At 41.0% G+C, this 26,650-nt stretch overlaps 1 protein-coding gene across 1 annotated transcript in view; it reads left to right on the top strand.

Annotated features, from left to right (window-relative positions):
- Positions 1-26,650, top strand: part of SPMIP2 (sperm microtubule inner protein 2) — a 58,902-nt gene that overhangs the window by 11,146 nt on the left and 21,106 nt on the right. The window contains exons 2-3 of the mRNA XM_074951083.1: positions 245-477; positions 9,126-9,184. Coding sequence (XP_074807184.1) covers positions 245-477; positions 9,126-9,184 — 292 coding nt within the window. The remainder of the gene's footprint in view (positions 1-244; positions 478-9,125; positions 9,185-26,650) is intronic.

The raw sequence follows: 26,650 nt of genomic DNA, 5'->3' as shown, positions 1-26,650 counted from the left end.
TTTCTGTTGTCCTACCTTCAGTGGACATGGAGTACAATTGATCACTTTCCTCTTTATAATGGTCCTTAACGTATCTGACATAGACAAAATGAGCGTGAACTACTCTTGTGCAGAGAAACGGGTCTTTAAAAGTTGTTGCATTAAAGTAACTGAGAAAATAAAGGATGGAACAACACATACTGAAATAGTAAGAAATGTAACCCTTCAGTTTTATATAGCCAATTTTTAATCTTTTTTTTCTAAGGCCCAGATGCTATTCGTGATTACAGAACAAAGCTCCCTGAGTATCCTCGTTACATCGGAGCAACCACTCCAGCACAAGGGGCCACGAGTGACCTTGAGTACTTGTGGCGTACTGCCCCCTGGACGACTTCTATATTGCCCCACAAACGTTCCTACCCTGGACAAATTGGCTGGGGAGTAACAGAATTTAGTTATCTCAACAGAGGAAATCTGCTCACTGGCATGCAGATTAAGGTAACTACTCCTACATTTCTCCAGAATTTTATCTGATGCCATCTAGAAGACATTAAAGAGTGTCTTGTTTTGTAATTTTATGCTGTGTGTTTGTAGTGCAGTGGTTAATCAGAGAACAAGATGGAACACATTTATTTGATAAAAAAGGCACCATTTTTTAAGATCATGTACAATCAACATTATTACAACAAATGTATTAAAGTGGTGGTACTTGAAATTATACGAAGCATTCATAAATCTTAGCTTTCATGAAACAAATCAAATGGGAAAGTTGTGTTGTGTAATGAAGACATGTGCACTAGAGCTGTGCAATCTATTAACATCTTAAAGCAATTGAGCCCATGTGTTTGCAAACATCAACCCATGCTCATGAAAGCTTGGGGAAACATTTTCAGAAATGGGTTCCTGAAGTTAGACTCTCAAGTCCATGTAGATGCCTAAACAAACAGCCTGATTTTAGATAATGCAGTATGCACAGCACCTCCCACTGATGTTAGCTTTAGACACCCATTTTTGAAAATCTTGGCCTTGATGGATGTGGGGTGAGTTTTAACACCTTGCTGGGAAACTGACACCCAGAAGTGTGGAAGGAGGAAGTGACTGGAACAGCTGGGAGGAACTAACTTTAGGATGGAAGGTTCCCTTAAGGGTTGCAAGGTTCACTTAAGGGTTTGAGTTTGAACTTGAGCTTTAAGGTAAACCTCCAGGTGATGGCCCACTTCCAAATACCGTAAAAAGAACTGTAGGCATGAGTTTCTGAACTCATCTGTGAACAGAATCCTGCCAGGTTGCACAGGTCTAGTATGTGCTCACTACCTCTGAGAACTCTGTTAATGCTTTTGTGGTGCTCAGCCTCTTGGGGAGCAGAAGTAGAGAATAGAATCTCAAGACACTCTGGAGCTTGTCTACCTCCAGTCTGGGCACTGAATCTGCAACCTTTGCTTACACCTGTAGTCCCAGTTGAAGTCATTACTGGGACTCTTGACATATGTAAGGATGGCAGGAAAGTGTTAAATTTTTGCAAAAATCTTTAGTTTTTATATACAGATGCCAAAACTGCGTGTTTTTATTGAATAGATCTGACCAGTTATGCCTGAGGCCCCAGTCAGGTCGGAGCACTATCATGCTAGGTGCTGTACAAACATATACGACACTGTTCCTGCCCTGAAAGAGCTTTTTTGTATTGCTAAGACATAGCTTACATATGTCCTATAGTGTTCGCACATTACATAGCTGCACTCCTAAAAAAAGTCAATGAACATAGTTTAAAAACCCCAGATTATCAGTTCGGTGTGCAGTATATGAATTCTTACCCCACTCTTGGGGCCCTGTGTTTTCCCACTCCTCCATTGGATGCAATTTCCTCTCCCCAGTTGTCATCATTGTGAAAAGTAACAGAAACAAAGGATGGAGGAGCCTGGCCTGGTCCTTCTTCCAACATCCTGTGAAGAAAAGCAGGAAGGGGGCAGCTGTCCTGGTTCAGCTCTTTCCCACCCAGAGGACGACAAGGAGGAAAAGTGGCCCTCCAACCTTTATCCCCTCTGCACAGTAGCACAGGAATATGCACAGTAGCACAACAAATAGCTGCAGCTGAAAACATAACAGATTATTTTCCTTGGTGGATGGGTAGGAACTGTTTCTGTTTGAGTTTACCAGCAGTGGAAAAGAAAAAGCCCAGGGCATTTCGGGAACTATTAGAGAAGAACAGCAGACTTGGGCTCTAAACTGTTAAAACTTTAGTTTCCATAGGTTGTTCCTTCATAGCTTTGACGCAGGGAACTAAAAGGCATTTGAGGACTCTGAAAGCTACATTTGGCCCTAAGGGCATAATTTGGGCACTCTTGCAAAACAATGCCCTTTCTAGGTCAAAGTCTGAACCTTCATTGATTGCTTCGCTGCAAAATCTGAGCAGGTGTACATTCCTAGGAAGAATACTGGCATTGATTAATGTCTCATACTTCTTTGTTCAAACAATATATCCTGCTCAAATGAGTCTGGTATGAGAAAAAGCTTTGTGAAAGCATAAATGGGTGTGTTTATAAATACACACACACACACACACACACACACACCAATGTATACGCTGGTATGGACTCATGAATGGGTGATGGTGGTGGTTGCCACTCAAAAATAGGCGGAAATTAAATAATAATGTGGAACCTAATTCTCTTCATTCTTAGTACTGGGTGCCAGTATGTAGAAACTAAGGAATCTCTTTATTTAGGATCCTGAATTATTTGGGCATAGGAGCCTTCCTGGCAGCATTGCCCTACAGAAGCAGGAGTAGCTGTATCTCTTTTGGGTACAGCATCATGTGCAACCACTCAATTCAACCTACAATAACAGGAGGAGGAGACCTAAATCATCTGGGACAGGAAACGGATGCATAAAATGCAAAGTTCACACCCCATCCTGGCATATCACCTCTGCTCTCTTGTCGTGAAGGATCTATGTGGGGTGAACTCTTCAGATTTTAGTGGAAACCAGAGTTGAGCTGAGCAGTTGCACCCTGCCCTCCTTCACTGCTTCATTTCCTGTCTGTGACAAAGAGGCTGCTAAATTTAGCCTAACAGTGTAACCAGTGTATTCCTTTATCAGATAGCCATTAATAGGATGAATATTTTACCTTAGATATCAATACACAGCTGTTTTTCTTTTAACAGTTTTCCTATTTTACTTGATACTTCTAAGTCAGCTTCTTCTGGAACCGAAAATGGTTTTGAACTGCTTTCCCCTTATAGAATCAATAACACACATGGAGTCCAGGTCTCTCTCAAATGCCTGACAGTCTTCAAATAATTTCAGCTCCCACATTTCTAATCTGCAGATGTTGCTGTCAATACAAATTAAAATTAAAAAGAGCATCTTTGGACTTTGCTACAAAGTTATAAAAGTATCTTTTAAAAGCACCTTTACTAGAATCAGACAGCTCAGTGGCTATGAGTTTTAATTTCACTTAAATATTATTTATCCTCTCTTGTTTCATAGAAGATTGTAGTTAAATCAGATATACTAACCAGGAATATAAAACTTCAAGCTCTTTTAGATAAACGTCATAAATAAAAAGGGAAGGGTAACCACCTTTCTATATACAGTGCTATAAAATCCCAGCTGGCCAGAGGCAAGACCCTTTCACCAGTAAAGGGTTAAGAAGCTAAGGTAACCTTGCTAGCACCTGACCCAAAATGACCAATGAGGGGACAAGATACTTTCAAATCTGAAGGGGGGGGGGAACAAAGGGTTGTATCTGTCTGTGTGATGCTTTTGCTGGGAACAGATCAGAAATGCAAGCCTTCCAACTCCTGTTAAGTTAGTAAGTAATCTAGCTAGAAAATGCATTAGAGTTTCTTTTGTTTAATGGCTGGTAAAATAAGCTGTGCTAAATGGAATGTATATTCCTGTTTTTGTGTCTTTTTGTAACTTAAGGTTTTGCCTAGAGGGATTCTCTATGTTTTGAATCTGATTACCCTGTAAGGTATTTACCATCCTGATTTTACAGAGGTGATTCTTTTACCTTTTCTTTAGTTAAAATCCTTATTTTAAGAACCTGATTGATTTTTCATTGTTCTTAAGAGCCAAGGATTTGGGTCTGTGTTCACCGTACCAATTTGGTGAGGATTATTATCAAGCCTTCCCCAGGAAAGGGGGTGTAGGGCTTGGAGGGATGTTTTGGGGGAAGACGTCTCCAAGTCGGCTCTTTCCCTGTTCTTTGTTTAAAACGCTTGGTGGTGGCAGCATACTGTTCAAGGACAAGGCAAAGTTTGTACCTTGGGGAAGTTTTTAACTAAGCTGGTAAGAATAAGCTTAGGGGGTCTTTCATGCAGGTCCCCACATCTGTACCCTAGAATTCAGAGTGGGGAAGGAACCTTAACAAACATATTTTCAGATCTGTTGTACAAAGTGGTAATGTCTGACTCACAACATTTCTGCCAGTGTTAGCACCCTAACATTTCTGAAAATACAAACATATTGTGTTCTGAACAATTGTTGACATTGTATGTAAGAGTCTCTGAACCCATATTCCTGTTGCCATCCCTGCATCAGATAAATGTGCTCACTATATAGAAAAAAGATATATTACTTCTAAATGACCATATTGCTATTTCAAGTTGCTGCTGATCCTTTAGGGCGAAGTCTACTGCCAAATTCTGGTCTCAGTTATACCAGGTTAAATTTGCAGTAGCTTCATTATTGTGGATTTACTTCAATGCAACTGAGTGTTGAGTTCAGCCCTAAAATTTCATCTTCTTGGCCATGAAGTATTTTAGTTCATTTTGCTTTACAAACCTCATGAACTAGGGGGTCACACACTTTGTAGCCTATGTAGGCTGAGCTCATTGCACCCACCATAAGTTCCTTGCATTCCACCTCACAAGCTCCCTGTGTGCCACCCACCCATCCCCCTCTATTTCAGGGACTCCCTACAATTTCCCGCAATATCCCCCATGCTAGACATTCTGCATGACCCCTTTTCTCTCTCCTTCCATATCTGGTTTCCCCATTTTTAAAGTTTGGCTCCCAGCAGGAATAGAGGGGAAGAAACAGAAAGAACTTGACCATTCTCCAGTTTGATGGTTGGTGATATTTGTGGATATTGAGCCTTATTTTCTTTTCATGTACACCTATGTAAACACAATTGACTTCAGTGGAGTTACTTCTGGATTACCTGATTTAAGTGAAACAGCTAGTTCCTTTGTTTGTATTACTATTCAGAATGATTCTGCTTTGCCATCTGTCTTTTTAATTTTATTCTGGTTTATTTTGTTTTCTATGAATTCCTGTTGCCATAGCAACTAGGCCTATAAAATAAATAAATATAAACTTAAAAACAAGTTTGATAAGTAAGGCCCTACCAAATTCACAGCCTTGAAAAATGTATCACGGATCGTGAAATCTGGTTTTTGGTGTGCTTTTATCCTATACTATACAGATTTCATGGGGGGGAGACCAGCATTTCTCACATTGGGGGTTCTGACCAAAAAGGAGTTGCAGGGGGGTCACAAGGTCATTTTAGGAGGGTCGCGGGATTGCTACCCTTACTTCTGCGCTGCCTTCAGAGCTGGGTGGCCGAGAGTTACAGCTGCTGACTAAGGGCCCAGATCTGCAGGCAGCAGCAAAGAAGTAAGGGTGGCAATAGCATACCCTGCCATCCTTACTTTTCCGGTGCTGCTGTTGATGGCTCTGCCTTCAGAGATGGGCTCCTGGCCAGCAGCCGCCGCTCTCCAGCTGCCCAGCTCTGAAGGCTCTGCTGACACCAGCAGCAGCACAGAAGTAATGGTAGCAGTACTACAGCCCCCTCTACAATAACCTTGCGACCCTGCACAACTCCTTGGGTCAGGACCGCTACAATTACAACACCATGAAATTTCAGATTTAAATAGCTAAAATCATGAAATTTACGAGTTTTTAAATCCTATGACCGTGAAATTGACCAAAATGGACCATGAATTTGGTAGGGCCCTATTGATAAGTTAGCAGCAAGTAATGGCAACCTAATTGCCCCTTGCATTACTATCATCAGTGTCTTACTAGACTAACTGTTAATACAAAATAACCAAAACCGAACAAAAATAAGAACTCATACAAACCATTTTTAAAGGGCTTTGTGTCAGACCCTGAAGCTTGACAAACTCTGGTTCTGGCAGAGCTCCAAGGGGAGCAAATTCCATCAGTGGAGGCCCCTCACTGGAGAAAAGCTACCAGTGGCAATCAACCCTTGCAAGATCCCACCCATGAGCTAACAATACCTCTTTATAGACATTACTTGTGTGCCCGTCACTATGGTGTCTAGGCACCAAATACTTATAAGTCACTTGTACCAAAAGCTGCTTATCTAAGTAAGACACATATCACATGCCTTAACCTGGTCTAAGCACACCCCAAACCCAAATAAAGGAAAAACCAGCAATCTAGGGCCATAGATTATAAACCCTTCAGGAAAAGGATTCTCTTTTCTGTTTACACATTACCCACCACAATGGGGCCCTGTCCCAACTGGGGCTTTTGGGTAGTACCATAATATTAATATTTGCTGCTACTGCTCCCCCAAAACTAGGTCTGTAGAATTAACTGTTCATGTCTTCCAGGAGAGACCATAAAAAAAGCCTGTCTCTCTCCAGGTCTCTTCCCCCAAATTTTAGCAAGGATACTGTTTATGTACTGACCATATTTCCCATGGTGCCTTACAAAATAGGAATAATTATGGCTATCATAAGGAATTACATTTCCCAGCCAGCCCTGCTCTTCTGCTGCTTTGAGAAACACTAGTGAGGACAACCAAGAGCTAGCCTGATCCCTTGCTGGTGTGAGGAGTTCCAGCCCTTTCTGTTCACTGAACCCTGGTGATGGGCCATAAAGCCAGGGTCTGCAGGATGGCTGTTGTTTATAAACCCCAGACTGCTTCCCCAAGACTACAGTCCATTCCTTGTTGCTGTGTCCCCTGTCTCAAAGACATTTGTATAGGAAAACTGGGATGGAATGTGCCGGCTCAGGGAGCTTCCTTATAAAATTTTGAGGACCTGTGTGCCCTATGTTTGCATTTAGTGGCTCCTGAACAAGCCAGCAAAGAGGGTGGCATGGAGAGCAGGCTGGACAGTGGATGCTGGATCTGCAGTTACATGAACCCAGTGGTCTTAACAAGTGGCATATGTGGGGGCTGGTGGATGGATGAGGGGGGGAGGAGGGAAGCAGGAAGGAAACTATAGCTGCTATGCTGATCCATAGCCTGGAGTAACTGCCTGCACCACACAAGGATTTTGTTGTGGTTTTTGCTTCTCATCCCCTCACACTTCACTTATAGCCTGAATACTTGGGCTTTATGGAGCCAATTCAGCAGGGTACATAAATGCATGGGCCTAACTTTAAGCACGGATTTCCGTGCAACTCCTCTCATGCATAATGGGCTCATATACATTGCTGATTCAGAGCCTCTGGATACATCCACAGTTCAATAAAAGACTTGTGACATGGCCACAGCTGGCCTGGGCTCCCTCAGAGCTAGGGCTGTGGGGCTAAATATTGCAGTGTGGACATTTAGGCTCAGGCTGGACCCCCGGGCTCAGAAATCCTGTGAGGGGGGAGGTTCTCAGAGCCCATGATCCAGCCCGAATGTCTACATTGCAGTTTTTAGCCCTGCAGCTCGAGCCCTGTGGGCCCACATTGATGACTTGGGCTCTGAGACTCAGTGCAGCAGGTTTTTTATTGCAGTGCAGACGTACTCTCTGTGAGGGAAATACAGTTTGCCCTTAAAGCTGTCATTGCTGTATCTGCAGACTCACTAATACAGCACAGCATGGGTTCACCTTTAGAAGATGTTTTCTTTGCAGCCATAAGGGATAGAAATGTAACTTTATTTTTTTAATCATAAGCTTAAATTCTGCAGAAGCAGAGAGGGGCCACAAGGTAAGTGCTGGTTTTTCATTACAACTCCTGAGAGAAACGGAGACAGAAGTGAGGCTGGCGAGAGGGAATAGGACAGGAAAGGCAACAGCAAGAGAGGAGGCAAGCTGCAGGGTGTGAGCTGGTAAAAGCATGAAATGAAAACAAGGTACATTTTGAATTATGGGACTATAGTTCCATCACTACTTAATGATGGTGGATTAAACAAAGAACCTTCTCAAAACAAAATAACATGGACAGCAGACTAGAGCAAGGAAGTAATTATGTGGCAAACTGGTTGCTGCTTTAGCAATGACTGGCATTTTCAGTGTTGGACTGCATAACACCTGCAACTGTTGGCAAAGATGAATATGACTTAGAAAAGCTAAAGAGAACAATGAAGGCATCATATGATGCTTGAATTTCATAGAAATAACTGAAGTTTTGATTCAGAGATTTGTAGCAGAATTGTTTGCAATGCACCAAGTTCTGCCCTTCGATAAGCAGCATTACAGGAATTCAAATGAGAAACGCTTAGATTGGCTTTCCTATTTTAATTTCTACCCTCAGTTTTGTTAATAGACATGGTGCATCTAAGGTCCAACTGGAGAGAGATGGGGAGAAGCAAAAATGGGTAAGAGTAGAGTGGGGAAAATAGGATGTGGTATTCCAGGTAAGCGTGTTGCTGAAAAATGCACACCTTATGCTCTATTGTTGCTTCCCCCATCAAGATACATGTACAAGTAGCGTGTGAGACTATCTTGCTGAGCCAATTTAAGTTTAAAAAATATTACTTCCTGTAGACCAGCGGTTTCCTTTTGCCCTGGATTTCTCTTTGACTTCCACATACTGCCATCTGCTGCCCTGCCCCCTTTTTGACCACATGCTCTCTGATTTGTAGCCTGTTGTGAACTTTTTTGATCTTTTCAATTTTACCATCCCCATACAGGACCCTTAGATGTACCAGACATTGCTTAACTCTTAAGTCCCTTGTTCCATTGCCTGAGACATTGTAGAAATATAGCCTTACAATTTCAGTTTTATTGTCTTTCTAAATTCTTCCTCTCTAAATTTTAAGGGGTTCAGAATGCTGCACCCAGGTTGCTTTCACATTTCAAGATGTAGAACCATAGTACCCTTCCTTGGCTTTCAGATCTGTTCATGGACTCTCTCCCCACTCCCACTCTGATTGGAGAGGGGCAGACAAATATAATATCAATTCTCCTTGTCAACATGCTGCCAAAACAACATGTTTTGTTTCTCTTTGACAGACTGGAGAATTCCGTCAGGCTGCTGAAGATGAGATAACTCATCGATACCAGAATCCATGGTAACTATTTATTCATTATTCTAGAAAATCTCCCCTGGTGACTAGCCCACTGTTGCAGAGATTCTTAGATTACCGTGATCTGTGAGAAGACCTGGGACAGGCAGAACAGTGGCACGCTTAACCTTGTAGCAGAACGTACTGGCCAATTACATCTATTGTTACCAAAAAGATTCCATGAGTATCTACTGCTGCGGGAAACCCTTCTTCAGCAATGGAGCTGTAGTGACAGTGGCTAAGAGGCATGGTTTATAGTTAACCATTTAATTGATATGTTATTATAAATGAATAGCATTATTACATAAATAGAACCAAAATAAATGTTAGAATTTAGGGAGAACTCTTTGGGACTCATAAATGCCACTGTCAAGAGAAAATTGTATTTTTCAGGTTACCTACCACTTTTCAGACAGTCCCTAATTTTACCTTGGCTTATAGGGTCTGTCACATTGATTGGTACACCATGAGCCAAGTCCGTGCCTTCTAAGCATTTCTTATTATTATTAATGATAATTTTAGGTAAAGTATGAAGGGGAGAAAGAGATTGAGGAGATCTGTAGAGTTCTTTCCCAAGAATAACCTTGCAGAGACTCCCAGCATCATAAAACTAGTCCTATTAGAATGAGGGCTAGGTTATCCCATTATGATCTATTCTGAAAAAGTGGCAGTGTCTAGTTATGTTGCCCTGAGAGCAGCTTTTGAATCAGACTATGACTTGGAGTTGCAATCTGTCTCCAAGTTTGCTTGCCTGCTCCAGGGAGGAACTAAACTGCACCGGACCTAACCCTGGCACAGTGCCTTCTGCACTGATATAGCGCTGGCATGCGAGGGGCAAACCAAGGTTCTCCTCTACTCTCTGTACCATTTTTTCCTCTCCTCTCCCACCCACCTATGTACACAAGATGGGGGGAAGTAATGATTCTCTGGAGACCACTTCCCCTCCTGTGCCTATGGTATAGGAAGGACATGTAACAGAGTCAGGAAGTGCCTTAGTTACCCTTACTCCCTTTTGTGGCCACAGACAGTTGATCATCTACTAGCCCTGAGTGACTACAGTTTCTTATGTTGTCCTATAAATCATAGGTACAAAGCCATATCTGGAATTGCTTATTTGGGTTAATACAGTGGAATTCTGTTGAGGTTGCTTTATTCTGGTGACAGGTTATAAAATAAACAGCTTCTTCATTACATTTTCCAAATGCTGGGAGCTAATGAAACATTCAGAGTTCAGTGTAGGAGGACAGCCAAAGCAGTATCTTTCAAGAAGACTTAGAGTGCTTGTCCATCTTTTAATGCATTCATAAAACATTCATATTATCAAGATTTTTGAAAGCAATCCTTGTGTACAATGATTGTATAGGGATTAATATGTGGCTTGCTATAAAGGACATACTGTATTTACTTTTACCAGAGAAAGGTGGATGGGAAGGCAAAGTGACCTGAGTTTAAACACAATTAAATGTGTGCAATCAGCTAATGGAATGTCTCACAAAAGGATGCACTATTAGATAATTAAGTTATTTTATCTAGTATGCTGCAGGTCTTTAAAGCATGAACAAATTTTATCGGAACTGCATAAAATATTCAGAGGATATAATTGTTACAATTGGATCTTTTGCATATAGCTTCACTGCTGACCCTGTAATACCACTGACTCTCTAGTCTTATAATCAATACAAGGTTAATGCAGGCGTTTCTAAGTGAAAAAAAAAAACCCAGTGAAATTCATCAGTGCAAGGACAATACTTTGATTATCTCTAGTTATTTCAAACCCAAAATGTTCTCTGAGATCTCTTGCAGTATCCATTTTATATTTAGGATAGTTGGTTAGAAAAGGGTCAGACCCGTTCACTGGTGTCTTCCAGTTCCACTTTTCCAGCAAAACTATTAGAAATGTAAACTAGAATGATCAACTTTCATCCTTGACAATACTGGTATCACAGTATTATTCAGGGTAATATCTGTGTGACTTTTATATAGTTTTCCAATAGCATGATGCAAATTCCATTCATAGCAAGTATAGTCCACTATCTATCATTGCTATAGCCTTTTTTGTCTCTCCTTTGCTCACTCTTCCTGAATTACACTACTCAATACAAGATCATATCAGAAATTCTTTCTGAAAGAGTAAATTATTTGGAAGAGAATGTGAAGTCTCCAATCATAAGAAGCAGACCAAAAATCCTGACTCATCCAAGCAGGAAGTAGAAGAAATGACAACAGGAAGGCTGCATTTCAGTTGGAGAAAAGTGACTGAGTTGCAGATTTCTGATTCAAATTTGGATTCATATCTGAAGTTTCTCAAGGGTTTAAAGGATGATCAGCTCTGATGTCTTGGTTCCAGCCCATGAAGGGAAGTAGATTATATATGTATATTGCAATATCTGGAATAGATTATACATGAATATCATAAGGAACTCACTAGCTCATTACTCAGTGTCTTCCCTGAAATCTAAATAAGATGGAGGGAGAAGGATGTAGCCAAAGGAGAATTCTGTATTGCCTAGCCTAACATTTAAACAGTAGCAGTCTCACTAATGTAGCGTACAGGAAAGGGTAGTAACCCTCAAGAGTCTTAGGGGGATCTAGGTTGTGAGTAGAGTAAGTTGTGGAAAAATAATTCCACCGACATCTTTAAAGAGAACAATTTCCCTCCTCCCTACCCCCGTTTTGTCAAATTTCCTTGGAAAATGTCAACTTTTCATCCAAAAAAAACTGTTTCATCAAAAACAATTTTGATAAAATATTTTGACCTGACCTGTTTCGGAGAGAAAGTCAGTGGTTTATGTGAATAGAAGCAGCTGGCTAGAGACAGCAACCTGGCAGCAGGTTGCAGAGGGAAAGCTGCATGGCAGACAGCCTGACTGCTGCGACTGAAAAACCAAGAGCTGTGCATAGACACACCCTGTTGTTGGCAGAGTGCCTGCAATAGCAGCAGCAGGAAGAGGATACAGCTTAGCAAGCAGAAGGCATGGGACATGTGGATGGCATATGGACATGAGGAACCACGTCAAGACCTGAACCCTGGCTGAGCACTCTTTTCCAGATCCAGAAAAGCACGTAAGAACACACTTAACTTTAAGCATGTGAGTAAACTAGGGCTGTCAAATGGTTTAAAACTGTGACTAATCACGATTAAATTTTTTTATTGCGCTGTTAATAATGGAATACCAATTTAAATTTATTATACATATTTTTGGATATTTTTATTTCAATTACAACACAGAATACAAAATGAGCACTCTACACTTTGTATTTTTTATTATAAATATTTGCACTGTAAAAAAGAAACAAGAGAGTGCAATCTACAAGTCAAAGAATGAAGGGGCATACGAATGTTTAGCATATCTGGCACATACATACCTTGTAATGCCAGCTACAACAGTGACACACGAACACCTGTTCTCACTTTCAGGTGATATCGTAAATAAGAAGTGGGCAACATTATCTCCTGTAAATGTAAATAAACTTGTTTGTCTTAGCGATTGACTGAACAAGAAGTAGGACTGAGTGGACTTGTAGGCTCTAAAGTTTTACATTGTTTTGTTTTTGAGTGCAGTTATGTAAAAAATAGTAATTCTACATTTGTAAGTGAACTTTCACAATAAAGAGATTGCACTATAGTACTTATAGGAGGTGAATTGAAAAATACTATTTTTTACAGTGCAAATATTTGTAATAAAAATAATATAAAGTGAGCACTGTAGACTTCGTGTTCTGTATTGTTTAAATCAATATATTGGAAAATGTAGTAAAACATCCAAAATATTTATAATAAATTTAAATTGGTATTATTAACTGTGATTAAAACTGTGATTAATCATTAATTTAATAGTTAATTTGCTTTGAGTTAATTGTGTGAATTAACTGTGATTAATTGATAGCTCTAGAGTAAATCCATTTTTCCCACTACTCTTGTGCTTAAATTTAAGCACAAGCTTTTCTAATTATGTCTGGAGTGCTCAGCTCTTTGCATAATCAATCCATGTATGAGTAAAGTATTTCTAAATGCATTTCTAACTATATTAGTACCTTGAATGTTTTGAGAAGGCATAGATACTATTGCTATGGAAACTGTCTCTAAATCTGTAAGAAGAGGAACTCCTTTTAGCTTGAAAGCTTGTCTCTTCCATCAGTAGAAGTTGGTCCAATGAAAGATGTTACCGCACCAACCTTCTCTCTCTTATATTCTGGGTCCAACACTGGAAACATCTGTATCTGTACGTCAGTCTTGGTTTGTGTGATTGGTAGAAGCTGTGTTTACCTAAAATATCTTGCTGTGTTTGACGTGTCAAATTCCGCTCCACATCACCCTATCAGCCTTTGTTCTCTTGCTTATGTGAAGGGTACAGAATCCAGTACTCCTTAATAGAGAGTAACATTGACTCCTAATAAACCTGCACATTCTTTACTACGATGGGCACTGACCCCGTTGATATCGGAGGAATAGTTTCAACATCAACAAGGGTGAGGTGATTTAGGGTGAAGTATGCCGTACTTGACACCCATATGGTTGGATGTTTCTAGCGCTGGCACAGCTAGACAAGAGCTGTCATTGTTCAGTTTGCATGGAAATGATAGAAAGGGAGAAGCTGATGCTTTCAGAGGAAGTGAAAGTGTTAACATTTGCCTCTGTTTGGTGGCCAGTGAAGATGTTTCTGCAAGAGTATAGAATGATGAGGCACACAGAAGACAAGGAGGAAGTGTTTCAAAAGTTGTAGGAAGTGCACTTGCTCAGCATACTGGGTATGGTACCCGTGAAGTTAGAAATACTCTTAACCCTGGCAAAAAGAAAAGCAGAACACTTCCGTTCTATTCTTGCATTCAATTTTTTCTTTTATGGTTACAAGTCACTTTTTCCCTTGTGGAAATGTGATTTGCATAAAATGGAAAATTTCCACTTGTCATATATTCATGATTTTGCTGTATGGTAGATTTCATTTGTTTCATTACACAAAGCCCCCACCCCCCCCACACACACCTTTATTTTCCTTGGGGTGCAGGAGACGTGGCAAAAATGGTGAAATTTGTTTGTGGACAAATTCACATCTCCCCCCCTCCCCCTATCAATCAGAAAAAACAGCATTTGCTAGTACAAATGGTACATCTTTGTCCTATATATTCATGTAAATCTCTGTTTCAATATTCGAATACTCACAAAAATGTCACAAAGCCCTGTATCTCTTAGCACTGCATGGACACGCCTAATCAGACTGACTTGATCACCAATTACTGTAGTCTTCTATTGGATTCTTTGAATCGAAACTTCAACATTACTGTGTATTATTTCTTAAGATATCTAAAAATGTAAACAATACGTAAACCTTTTATTTTACCATGAATTTCCAGAGAGTTAATTTTTGTTCTGGAGAAGGCAGCAAATTTCTTATATGCTTCTCAGATTTATGTCACTTGTAAAAGTTAAGCTCCTGATCTTGTTTACACTGATGTAAATTCAGAGTAACTTTATTGAATTAAGTGGCTTTCCTCTGAAGTTTCACTTATATAAATGAGATCACAGTCTGGCCTTGCTTTCATTCCATCAAAACTAAATATTATAAGTGTAAGATCATATACACGTATAGGCATCCAGACTTTTGGAAACTTAAGATGAAGCAAAAAGTAAAAGTAGGAGGGTGTTGTTAGAAGCCTGAAAGGAATTGAGCTGCAGCACACACAGAAAATCCCACAAGTTCAATCTTCATTATGGATGTGGTGACATACTCTTTGCTCTCTTGAAATGAGTATATTCCATAAAGGACTGAAACATGAACCAGTAGTTAAACTAGCACAGATGTTGCTGGCAATATTTGAAAGATATTTACTTCATATTATTAGTGATCAACTTTGTGATTTTGTAAGGGGAGTCCTCCTCATAATTTCCCACAGACATAATATTTGCCTACTTGGAAGGAGCAAATGACTACATTGTAGGCAAGTTTTGTAAATTAAATATTTCAGACCAACATCGTAATTACTTGGCCCAAGTAGGCCTCTTCCCATGCCTTAGACCCTCCCCCCCCAATCCTTGAACCCTTAGCTTTTCAGCCTTTCACAGCGAATGCCACTGGCTGGGAGTTTCAGGGATGATCTAGCCCTGCTTTCCCTCTGTAGTTTCTAGAGCTCAGCTTGCCGTATTGCTTCCTTTAAATTACTTTAGAGACCTTCTCCTTGCAACCTGAAGAAGTGGGAGTGGTATAACCACCAGACTCTCAAGGTAACAGACATGGGGATTTCCTACACACAGACATGCACTGGTTTAATTAAACTGGGTCAGTTACTTTGATGCAAACCTCTGTGTGGACACACTTACATTCATTTAAAAACTGGTTTAGCTTGCTCGTGTAAAGCTAGGGTTAAACTGAGGTAAGAGAGTCTATACTCAAAGAAGCATTAATTTAACTAGCTTGCTTTAGAAATCACTTTGGTTAAGCTGATATAAAACTTTGTATATAGACCAGGCCTTCATGGGTGAAGGAGGGTGTTAGCAGCTGTAGCCTGCTTCTCTCTCTCTCCTGAGCCTCCTCCACCTTTTCAGAATGAAAAAATAGGGTATTCCCGTATTACAGTAAAAGCCAGGCATAAGGGAAAGAAGTTTATCCATGTCCTCTTTGCAGTCTTCACTCCCTGTACTATATTTCTACTCCATAATATTAATTCCAGTTGCTCTTTTATTTATTAATTTCCCTATTCTAAGTTTCACCATAAGTCTTACTCTCCTCTGTAACAGTAACCCTTGGACTCAGTGGCTATTGATCCCTGTCAGGTGACAGAGATCTGACCTCTTGGAACAATGGCTCATTTTGTGTGACTGAGGTCAGGAAATAAAGCATCTCTTTCCAACAGTCCTGTTTCACACCCCTCACATCGTTGCCCTTTTCTTGGCTTTCTAGACTTTGGTCTGCTCTGTCCTTCCCCTCCCATCTTCTCCTTCCTCTCTTTACCTTCTGCTAGTTTTTCCTCCCATCTTTTCTCCCCCTGCTCTTCAATCTATACCCTCTTTTCTCCTCTTTCATGTTTTGCCTTCCCACCTCAGATGTCCTGCTAGTAGGGCCATGAGTGGGCTAGGGCTAGCCTGAAGAGCAGGCACTGAAGTCTTCACACCACCTCTCAGCTGTTCATAGGTTTATTGGGAACTCAAGGCACTTTTGGGCCCTGATGCACAACTGAGGTGGTTGGCAGTGGAGAGGAGATGTTGTAGGGAGAGTTGCCTCACTGTAGTGTTCAAGTGTCCAGGGAAAGGGGGGCTTAGAGAGGAAGACTGGCTTGTTTCCCCCCCCTTTCCCATTTAAGGATGAAAATAGGCCAGGAGCAGCATCTGAGCTGGGCTGCAGGTTACTAGTGCTCCAGCAAGTGTACAAGCCTTTCTAGGAACGCTATAATCTCAGCCACTCAAGTGCTGAAGGGGTTGACTGCTATGCCTTTCTTGCAGGAGATTTCTCTAGTACCAGGCCCACACTATACTTAAAGTGCTTCTGTTACACTGTTGTCAGATTTTAATTCTCTTGGCAAAGGGCATAGAGAAACTGATTCTGCTCTTACCCTTGTGTAATTCTGTCAATGTCAGTGGAGTTATTGCAAATTTACATTAGCACAAATGTCAGAATGAAGCCCATCAATGCTTAAATATTGATATTTTATTTAGCATGTTACATAATTACACATGCTGTGCTGTAATCAATAGAGTAGTCAGAAAAAAAAGCAGAGGCTTGATTTATACACACGTTGAGTCTTATGTTTTATCCTTCCTCTGTACTAAGTGTTGTCCATACAACCTTCTCCAGCGCAACATGTTTTATTCATATGTATCTCTACAGCAAGGGTCAGATGATAAAATGTCATCTTTATAGAGATTTTTGAGCTCTCACAGTCTGTAACTTGCTGAAATGGGCCGATAACACTCCACTTTCTCTTTCATCATTCATCAGGATTTTCTACATCAGACATTCTGTAGAGCGTGCCTGTCTCTTGTCATGCTGCATGCGGCAGATTGGCTGTGTAACTGTCAGAACAGGGCCAACTCTCTCTGCCAGCAGAGTCCACTGAGACTGGAAAACATGACAGTAAGAAGGCAACCACAGAATGATGTTTTTACTAACAAAATTGGAAATTAATATTTCTCTTTTCTATAGCACTCTCCATGAGAAGATCTGTAAGTGCTTTACACATATTAAGCTTCAGTCCCACTCGCATGGATATCATCCTTATTTTAAATTAATTGTCCATGGCCACACAGGCTATAGCAAAGCAAGAAATAGATCACAGCTCCTGATCACCAGTTGATTATTTTTAACCAAAAAGATTTCTCTTCCTCATTGCCTCTAAATTAAATGCTAAACATTAGTGTAAGAAATAGTTAATTGTGACTCCAACACACAATTACCAGATTGTAGCTGGCCCTTGCATTAATGTGCCAACATCCTCTATCCCCTTGCAACTGCTCCCTTATTCAGAGGCCAGTCACCCTTGCAGCTCTTGCTAGCCCTCCTTTCAGTACAAACCACTGCAGAGAGGATAGGGCAGAGGCAGAGCCCCCTTTACACCAGCTGACTGAGCTGGCCAGTAATAGGGGTGTGAACATTGGATCCTCCTGAAAGGGTGCAGGAGGTGAGCTTCCTTAGCATGCTAAATAGCTCATGGAGTCATTGTGTCTCCCCAAATCACCATGCTTCCTGGACCTCTCACTGTGGTAGAGCAGCTCTGCACCACCTCTCATGCAGGACTGTGCTTTAATGGCACAGCCCAGCCCAAACTATTCTAAGCCACAAGCTGTCAACTATAGCCAGAATTGGAAAGTAAAAAAAGATTTAAAAATATGTTCCCCCTCCCCAACAAACAAGGAGCTTGGCGACAACAGTAATGTATATCATACAATGTTTGCAAGTGCACAGTTCCTTTAACCTCTCTGTGACTCAGTTGCCTTTAGGGTCATCTTGGAAGAACAGGGATGATACTCAAACCAGCTATGCCCACATCCCCAGCATAGTTGGCTGTTTCAATATTACTTCACTACTGTTAACTTCAGCAGATATTAGGCATCAGAGTTAAGGCCTACTTGAGGATGAATGGGGTTAATTTGCAGCTCTGAGTTACTGTGCCTGCATACACTCCATGTAATTCTCAGTGGCATTTGTTTCTGCCTTTAGCTGACAGTAGTGCATTGGTTCACATTTAGAAGATTTCCTTTTTCATCTATGAGGCCTAAACTAGTTTTAAAAACATGAATGGAAAAGGATGATTTTGTGTCCATTACTGATCCTCTCATCTACCTAAAACTGAGTTTTTTCCCCTCCTTGTGTTTTCCCTTCATTTTAGAAATATGAGGAATTACAATTGCTGACTTCCTATGGACTGGGTAAAAATAAGGCCCTCAAAATAGGCAGAATCCCGAGCTGCAGCTTAGCCCTCTTTTCAAGGAAAGGTGTTAGGAAAAAACTTCTTTGTGAAAGAGCTAACTGCCTGTTAGGAATCTGAGTTGAACAGATTTGTAATACTGAAACAAAAAGTTTAAATAATCTGACTTAACATCCCTTTCCTTTCCAATTGAGAATTGGAAAGTTGAGAATTGTGAATTCAGTGTTACAACTTAGTAACATCACAAGAGAGAAACCTAACACATTATTCCAGAGAAGCCTGTAGCAAAAATAGGGCTGTTTAGACTGGATAGTTCTAATACATTTTTTTAATTATATATAAAAACATTCAAAAGCCTTAGAGGCCATAAGAATGTTTTTTAAGGTGACTCCAAAACAAAGTTAAAATTGTAGTTTCTTTCATGAAAAATGGCTCTAAAAATGGGATTATGGGATCCCACATTAATGGCCTTTAATTTCCAAATCAAGTGTGCTCAGTTTTTAAGTGAAAAGATGATTTTTCTAATTGCCAGTAATAAACATTGTGCAATTAAATTCAGTCTTCGTTAACACTTGTGCATATGCAGGGTCATCAACAGGTTTGCACAGGGATAGGTGATACTTAAAATTGTTTGCTAACACATATGAAGGAATGGAAACCAGCTCCTTCCATATTAGCTGTGTTGACTCTGCAGGGCTAGCTGGTGTAAAAAAACCCAAAACAAAACAAAAAAAATTATCATTAAAATTTATGTTAAATCACTGAAGCAAGCAGACACTACAGAATACACATGAGTAAATCTGTTGACTAGGAAGATGCCAATTTAACAACAGAATTGTGCCTTCAGTTCTGCAGAAACTGATTGGGTCACCAGAAAATGCCAATACTTTCTACCAAAAACTAACAGACAAACCACTGGCTTTATCTAATCCCTAGCTGGCCTGTTTGTTAAACAGATTAATATTATTTAACTACCTTCACAGGGAGTTTTTGACGTTCAATTAATATTGGCAAATGCTTTGACATACTCTGCTGCAAATGAAAAATATGGTACTGTATATAAAAAAACTTACTAAAATGATAAACGGTCACTCATAACAAGTTTTTAAGACCCATGGGACTTAAATGGGAAATGTATTATTCATATACTTCTAAAAATAAAATACCTAATTCTCTTGAGAAAAAAATCACCTAGTCTCTTGTTCAGTAGGAAAGTGTTTTTCCCTCTACTTTTGGTAGCTCACATGCTCCTGTACACCATTTTGCAGTGTTCAGATTCTTCGAACATACTTCCATTTCTTGAATATCTTAGGTTTCCCATCCACATTCCTATTGTTCTATTCCCAGAAGGAATTTAAGGGGCATCTCCATAGCATATATATGAGATTTGCGTTCTCTTCTCCGCATTTCCAACATGTCATTTTTTGTCAGTTCTGCCTTCATTCTGGGCAGTTTCAAACTGGACAGTTTCCAACATGTTTCAAAGAATTTCCTGCTGGACTTTCAGCCTTAAATCAGGGCTGGATTTATTGCACAACTTGATCCATAACCTAATATTAAATAGAACAGTTCAAATCTCTGCTCCTTGTCTCTGGTATGCAGTGTTGTTGTAGCCATGTCGGTCCCAGGGTATTAGAAACACAAGGTGGATGAGGTAATATCTTTTATTGGACCAACTTCTGTTGGTGAGAGAGAAACTTTTGAGCTGACACAGAGCTCACAGTTAATGGGAGAAAATAATTTTGTAAATTTTAGTCTTTTCTATGATGTCAAAGCAAAGGGATGGATGCTCATCAGCATGGACTGGATGGGAATGTTACATTACTATAATATTCATTCTTTCCTTCTTTGTCTTAGTAATAGGTGAGATTTATTTAATTTAGAAAGAATCAATCAATCTTTATCATCGCAGGTAGTGACATCTATAGGTAAGGATTCTAAATACTTTCCATTATAAGGCCCTATTTTCAGTTCTTATAAATTTGCCAAACAAACCTTTCAAGTTGAAATTTTCAATGCCAGATGTCTGTCTCAAACTGGTTTTTTAAGCTTTAGCTAAAATAGTTCTGATGTTTCTCAGACTGAGGTTAGGGGAAGAATATTTTTATCCATGTTAAAAAGAATTCTTAACAGTTTTACTGAGAAGCTCTAGCAGCTCCATGCTTTGGAGCAGGGACCTGAAATTTGGCAAGGGGCAGTGATGATTTTCAGGATGCGCTTTGATGTTCCTGTGAAAATCTGCCTCAAAAATTTGACCAAGTCATAAACCTTTTGGAAAATACTCACTAGAAACTTGTTACAGTTTGGCAACTAAATGATCTGGAGATTCCATCTGCCGTGAGCATGCTCTATCCCCTCACAGCTCCTACATGCCAACCAGACTGCACATGAGCCATTGGCACAGAACAACTCACCATACTCCAGCCCAGGGCTGCAGGGACTAAGGTGAACTTTCCCTGCAATTGCTCCTCCTATCTGTTGGGTGCTACTGGGTACTGCAATTCAGAGCAGGGAGACTCTTTCCTGTGTGCTCAATGCTCCCCCTGGCTAGAATGCAGAGAGGGCTTCAGGACAAGGACGTGAAAGAGACAAGGCAGGGAGCCAGGGGCAGGAGCTCGAAGAAAAGGGAGTGGATAGGCCTTGGGCAAGCATAGAGTTAGGAGTGTAAGTGGAGAGACTGGGCATGAGCAGAGGCGGACAGAAGACAGGGACAGATAGGAACAATGTGTGTGTGTGTGGGGGGGGGGAGCCATAAGGATAGGAGCAGGGATGGGACAAGGGCAAGATTTGGGAGAGGGGAAAATGGATAGGAGCCAGGGAGCACAGTACCAGAGGCGGGGACAAGGGGCCAGGGAGAGGCTGGGCCGGGGTAGGAGCAAAAGGGTCTGTAATAAGTAGAGTACACTCCCCGCAGAATCTGGAAGTGAACCTCTTATTTCCAAGTCTCACTATTCCTTTGGCATAGTGTGAAGCCCACTGGCAAAGGGTGTATCTCCACCCCCCTCACTTATGCATGCTTGACTTGGTAACCTTAGTTTTCTTTTAACATAGTGTTGGGATGTAAATTAAACATTTACATTGCAGTAGCACCTCAAAGTCACAACCAGGTTGGGCCCCATTATGCTAGGCAGCGTACAACACATAATAAATGGCAGTCCCTAGTCCAAAGTCTAAAAATTCTAACTTGAGATGATTGGTTTGTGAATATGAATTGTTTATCCATCTAGGGGTGTGTGTGTGTTTTATAAACACTGCGATTGTCTATACAACGTTGAAAGTAGTAATCACTAGTACCATCTACAATGAAGGTCAATCTTGAAAGAGAATTAGTGCTGTATATGGCAAAATTTTAAAGTAAAGCTAATTACCATAGCTCTGCTTCTGACATCTATACAAATAGTGAGTTTTCAAATGGCATATGACACATCCAGATTGGTTCAGTAGGAAAACAGGTTTTGTTTTTTTGGATAAGGATAACCAGATGGACAAGGATTGTATAAGTATTGGCAAAGTTAATGCTGTTGAAAGGGTGACAAAATGTGTTAAGTTAAAGTTGGATACTCAGCTTTTCATCAACATTAAATTAAAATTGCAATCTGAACATGCCACTCTATTTTGTAAGTTCATCGGCCAAAAAAAGAGAGAACATGAGCAGCAGAGACTAGACTATTTTCCCCTTTTGTGGATATGAGTGCATAATGTACATAAAAAAAATCAACATCAAGAGCCAGATTTTTAGAATTTTAGACATGTAAATGCACATAGAAAGTGAGCTCATTTGCATGCCTAATTTACAAGCATATGGCAATATGTAAGCATGGAAATGGTGCATGCAAGTTGGACGTGCCTTTTTCCCCCCATATACTTTGCCATTATTATCCCCCTCAAAGTCATGATGGGGAATGGAAAAATTTGGCTTCAGGAATGGCTTAAAGCTGAGGATATATAATGCTTTGGTGATCATGCCCCCTCTGTCAAGATTGAAAAGAAGTTGGATACCATTCAGATGAAGCATCTCCACGGGATCAAAATCATCCAGTGGTATGAATTCAAGTTGAATGAAGAACTCTGTCTTCTAAACTGACCAGGTCCTGTTCTCTCAAACGGTTGCCCAAGGCTCTGTAAGGTGTTACAGTCATCTCCTCCAGATGCCTTCCAATTTCCCCGCAAGAATCATCTTCAACTTTGACGTAATGAAAGCAAGATGGAAAAGATCCCCTGGAAGACCTAAAACACTATGGCTGGAGGACATCGTCAGACACCTGTCCTTCAGAGGACTTCTCTCATGTAATGCGCCAGGTTTGGCTCACAACAGAACATCATGGAGGTGCATAACTTGTTCAGTGGCCTTTCCACTGTTCACCAACAGCATGAAAACTAGCCTCATTTCTCTCTTGGGAGAAATAATTTGACCAGAGACATACTATTAAGCTCTGCATTTAGCTGATCTGCACGCATGTACGTGTTTGAACAGGTATGTTAGATGGCAAAAGCACAGCTCCATCTCCTGACGGATGTGCTACAGTTCTCTTAGAGCAGTGGCTCTCAATCTGTCCAGGCTACTGTACCCCTTTCAGGAATACAATTTGTTCTGTGTACCCACAAGTTTCACCTCACTTAAAAACTATCTGCTTACAAAATCAGATATAGAAATACAAGAGTCTCACAGCACACTATCACTGAAAATTGCTTACTTTCTCATTTTACCATATTATAAAATACATTAGAATATAAATATTGTACTCTACTCACTGTTGAGGCACTTCCTTGTGGCTACATCTGGGGACTAGCTCTGCTTACATTTCAGTGTATAGTACATAGAGCAGTATAAACAAGTCATTGTCTGTATGACATTTTAGTTTGTTCTGACTTCATTAGTGCTTTTTATATAACCTGTTGTAAAACTAGGCAGTTATCTAGATGAGATGTACCCGCGGAAGACCTTTGTGTACCCCCAGGCTTACGTGTACCTCTGGCTGAGAGCCACTGTTTTAGAACTCCCAACATACAGCTCCGTGTTCAAATCCAGTTTCTAGCCAGCTAAAGTTTCTGAAATTGCTCCAAGAATGTGTAATACATATTGTAACTCTTCATATATATTAAATTTGTTGTCTGTATAGTCAGATTTGTCAGTTTAATACATAACCCCATGATTCATATGTCAATCAGCACTATCCTTGGCTTGGAATCTCTAAGCCAAATTCATTCTGGTGTAACTTTATGGATTTCAGTGGAGTTACACTAAGAGTAAGTTTCTGCATCTGCATCTTTTACAAAAGGGAGAGATTTGTGATGTCAAAGGACCCCACTCCCCACAGCATTCTAATGCAATTATCCATTGTATCAATCTGGGAAAATATGCTAATGATTGTCAAAATTCCCCCCTTATTGCTGTATCTGCAGCCTCCAAAAAGTATGTTGGATGCCTTACAGAACACAGACAGGTGCCCTGCCTTGAAGAGCTTACAATCTAATTTTAGACATGTCAAGATGAGCAAGAGTAAGAACACTCTGAAGGAAAGGAAAGACAAGGATTATAGCCAATAAGATCACAGTTACTTAGTTGACGCATGTCCACATCTTGATGTCTTCATCATTATAATTATTGTTGATGCCCTTCAGTGGAATACTTCTGCAATGCCTATTTCAACCCCACTCAGCATAATCTGTAGTGGTTAACCCCTTCTGTAAGGGCTCACCTTTCCCTTTCAAATAGCACTTCAGCATTAAATCTGATGTTTACCTATTAGCCACTTTTACAACAATAGACCCACTCCATTTAAATAGGCAATATTTGTAGTGGACTACATATCTGTAAGGACTCAGTGAGGTATCTAGTTCAACTTGACTACAGGAAACAATGCAGCATTTAAGAAAATTAATAGAAAGTTACTGTATTTGAAATATTTCAGAGTAGGTCAATATTTCCCTGACTAGTGGGAGATTTCAGTCAGGAGACCTTGGCACTGAAGTAGCTTTTGGAGGCTTCTTCCGAAGAGTAAGAAAATAGGATTTGCTTAGCCTGCACTGCCTCTGAGTAATCAGAAGCCCAGCTGGAACCCATAAGCAGCTATCAGCTTTGTGCTTGTGATGTCACCGTGGCACTGGGAACATTTTTCACATTTTAGGACAGCTTGGATGCAGTCTGCTCGTCTAGGGAGCTTATTAAACAGCCAAACTACAGACAGTGAAGCCTTCCATTTTGCAAAGTAAACTTTTCATTTTGCTAGGGTGATCAAATATTGAATAAGCCTTTCAAATGCAGTGGGTGCAGGTTTGGATTTTTTTAAAATATCACTAATGCCAGCCAACACCAGATAAACCCGAGTGTGTCAGAGCAGATTACATCTAAAATGTGGACTCATACACCATCCATGGCGGTTTCTTCCTCCCTCCCCTCCCCCAGAGGTGACAGATTATTTCTAGGGAACATATTTCGTAGTTGTAAATATTACTAACTGTAATGTCAAGAATTCTGTGTAACACACTTAGTACGTAAGCAGCATTTTAACCAAAGGAACTACACTATTTTATTTCAGTGTTGGCAGCTCTTAGGAATAACGTGATTTTGAATACTAGTGAAGGCAGTCTCACAATGATGTAAAAAGAGAGAGGAGCCAGCCATATGGTACTATAGCTGTAGCCTAATGGGAGATACACTGAAGTACAAGCCCAAAGAATAAAGTTTCATATTATACTTTGAGGGTGGGGTTGTAACAGGATCTCTACTCACCACTTAGGCACTTCCTTGTGACTACCTCTGGGGAATAGCTCCGCCCAATCTGACACCCCCTTCTGTCCAGGAGTTGCAGTGCTTCCTCTCAGTCACTCGGGGTGCTCCTTCTTCATGGCTCAGATCTCTGACCAGGTCACTATAGTTTTCCCCTTCTGGGGTATCAAAGTCTCAGTGCACTGGCGATAGCTATGCCAACCAAGCTATGCGACTTCCCCAGTGGCTGGTAGGGGAATCCGGATCCACCCACTACTCCAGGTTCCAGCCCAGGGACCCTTGGATCAGTGGCAATGTATGGCATCCTTGCTGCCATATCCCTGGGCTGTTTCCTATTCCACCTTTATCAGGCCTCCACTCCACCCATCTTCTGGGTAAACCTTTCCTTCAGGGCCAGGATCCCAGGGCTTCTACTTTTACCCAAGGTTTCTGCCTCTTGCTCTTTCTCCAGAGAGAAACTGCAGGCTTCCACACTGCAGCCTTCTTCTGCCTCACTTCCTGGCCTTATACCAGCCCTGCTGCTCCTGCTCAGCTGGGCTCCGTGCTCATTCAGTGCTTGCCTCAAGCCTAACTCTCTCCCAGGTGTGGCCTACCAGGTTACTTAACCCCGTAGAACCATAGAATATCAGGGTTGGAAGGGACCTCAGGAGGTCATCTAGTCCAACCCCCTGCTCAAAGCAGGACCAATCCCCAACTAAATCATCCCAGCCAGGGCTTTGTCAAGCCTGACCTTAAAAATATCTAAGGAAGGAGATTCCACCACCTCCCTAGGTAACGCATTCCAGTGTTTCACCACCCTCCTAGTGAAAAAGTTTGTCCTAATATCCAACCTAAACCTCCCACACTGCAACTTGAGACCATTACTCCTTGTTCTGTCATCAGCTACCACTGAGAACAGTCTAGATCCATCCTCTTTGGAACCCCCTTTCAGGTAGTTGAAAGCAGCTATCAAATCCCCCCTCATTCTTCTCTTCCGCAGACTAAACAATCCCAGTTCCCTCAGCCTCTTCTCATAAGTCATGTGTTTCAGTCCCCTAATCATTTTTGTTGCCCTCCGCTGGACGTTTTCCAATTTTTCCACATCCTTCTTGTAGTGTGGGGCCCAAAACTGGACACAGTACCAATGTCGAATAGAGGGGAACAATCACGTCCCTCGATCTGCTGGCAATGCCCCTACGTATACATCCCAAAATGTCATTGGCCTTCTTGGCAACAAGGGCACACTGTTGACTCATATCCAGCTTCTCGTCCACTGTAACCCCTAGGTCCTTTTCTGCAGAACTGCTGCCGAGCCATTCGGTCCCTAGTCTGTAGCGGTGCATGGGGTTCTTTCTTTCATCTGAGCCACATTAACCCTTTTTGGGCTAGTGTGGGGTGAACACCCT

Source organism: Natator depressus, chromosome 4 (assembly GCF_965152275.1).
Source record: "Natator depressus isolate rNatDep1 chromosome 4, rNatDep2.hap1, whole genome shotgun sequence".
NCBI lineage: Eukaryota > Metazoa > Chordata > Testudines > Cheloniidae > Natator > Natator depressus.
Note: the sequence above shows the minus strand (reverse complement) of the source record. Positions and strands in the feature narration are given on the sequence as shown.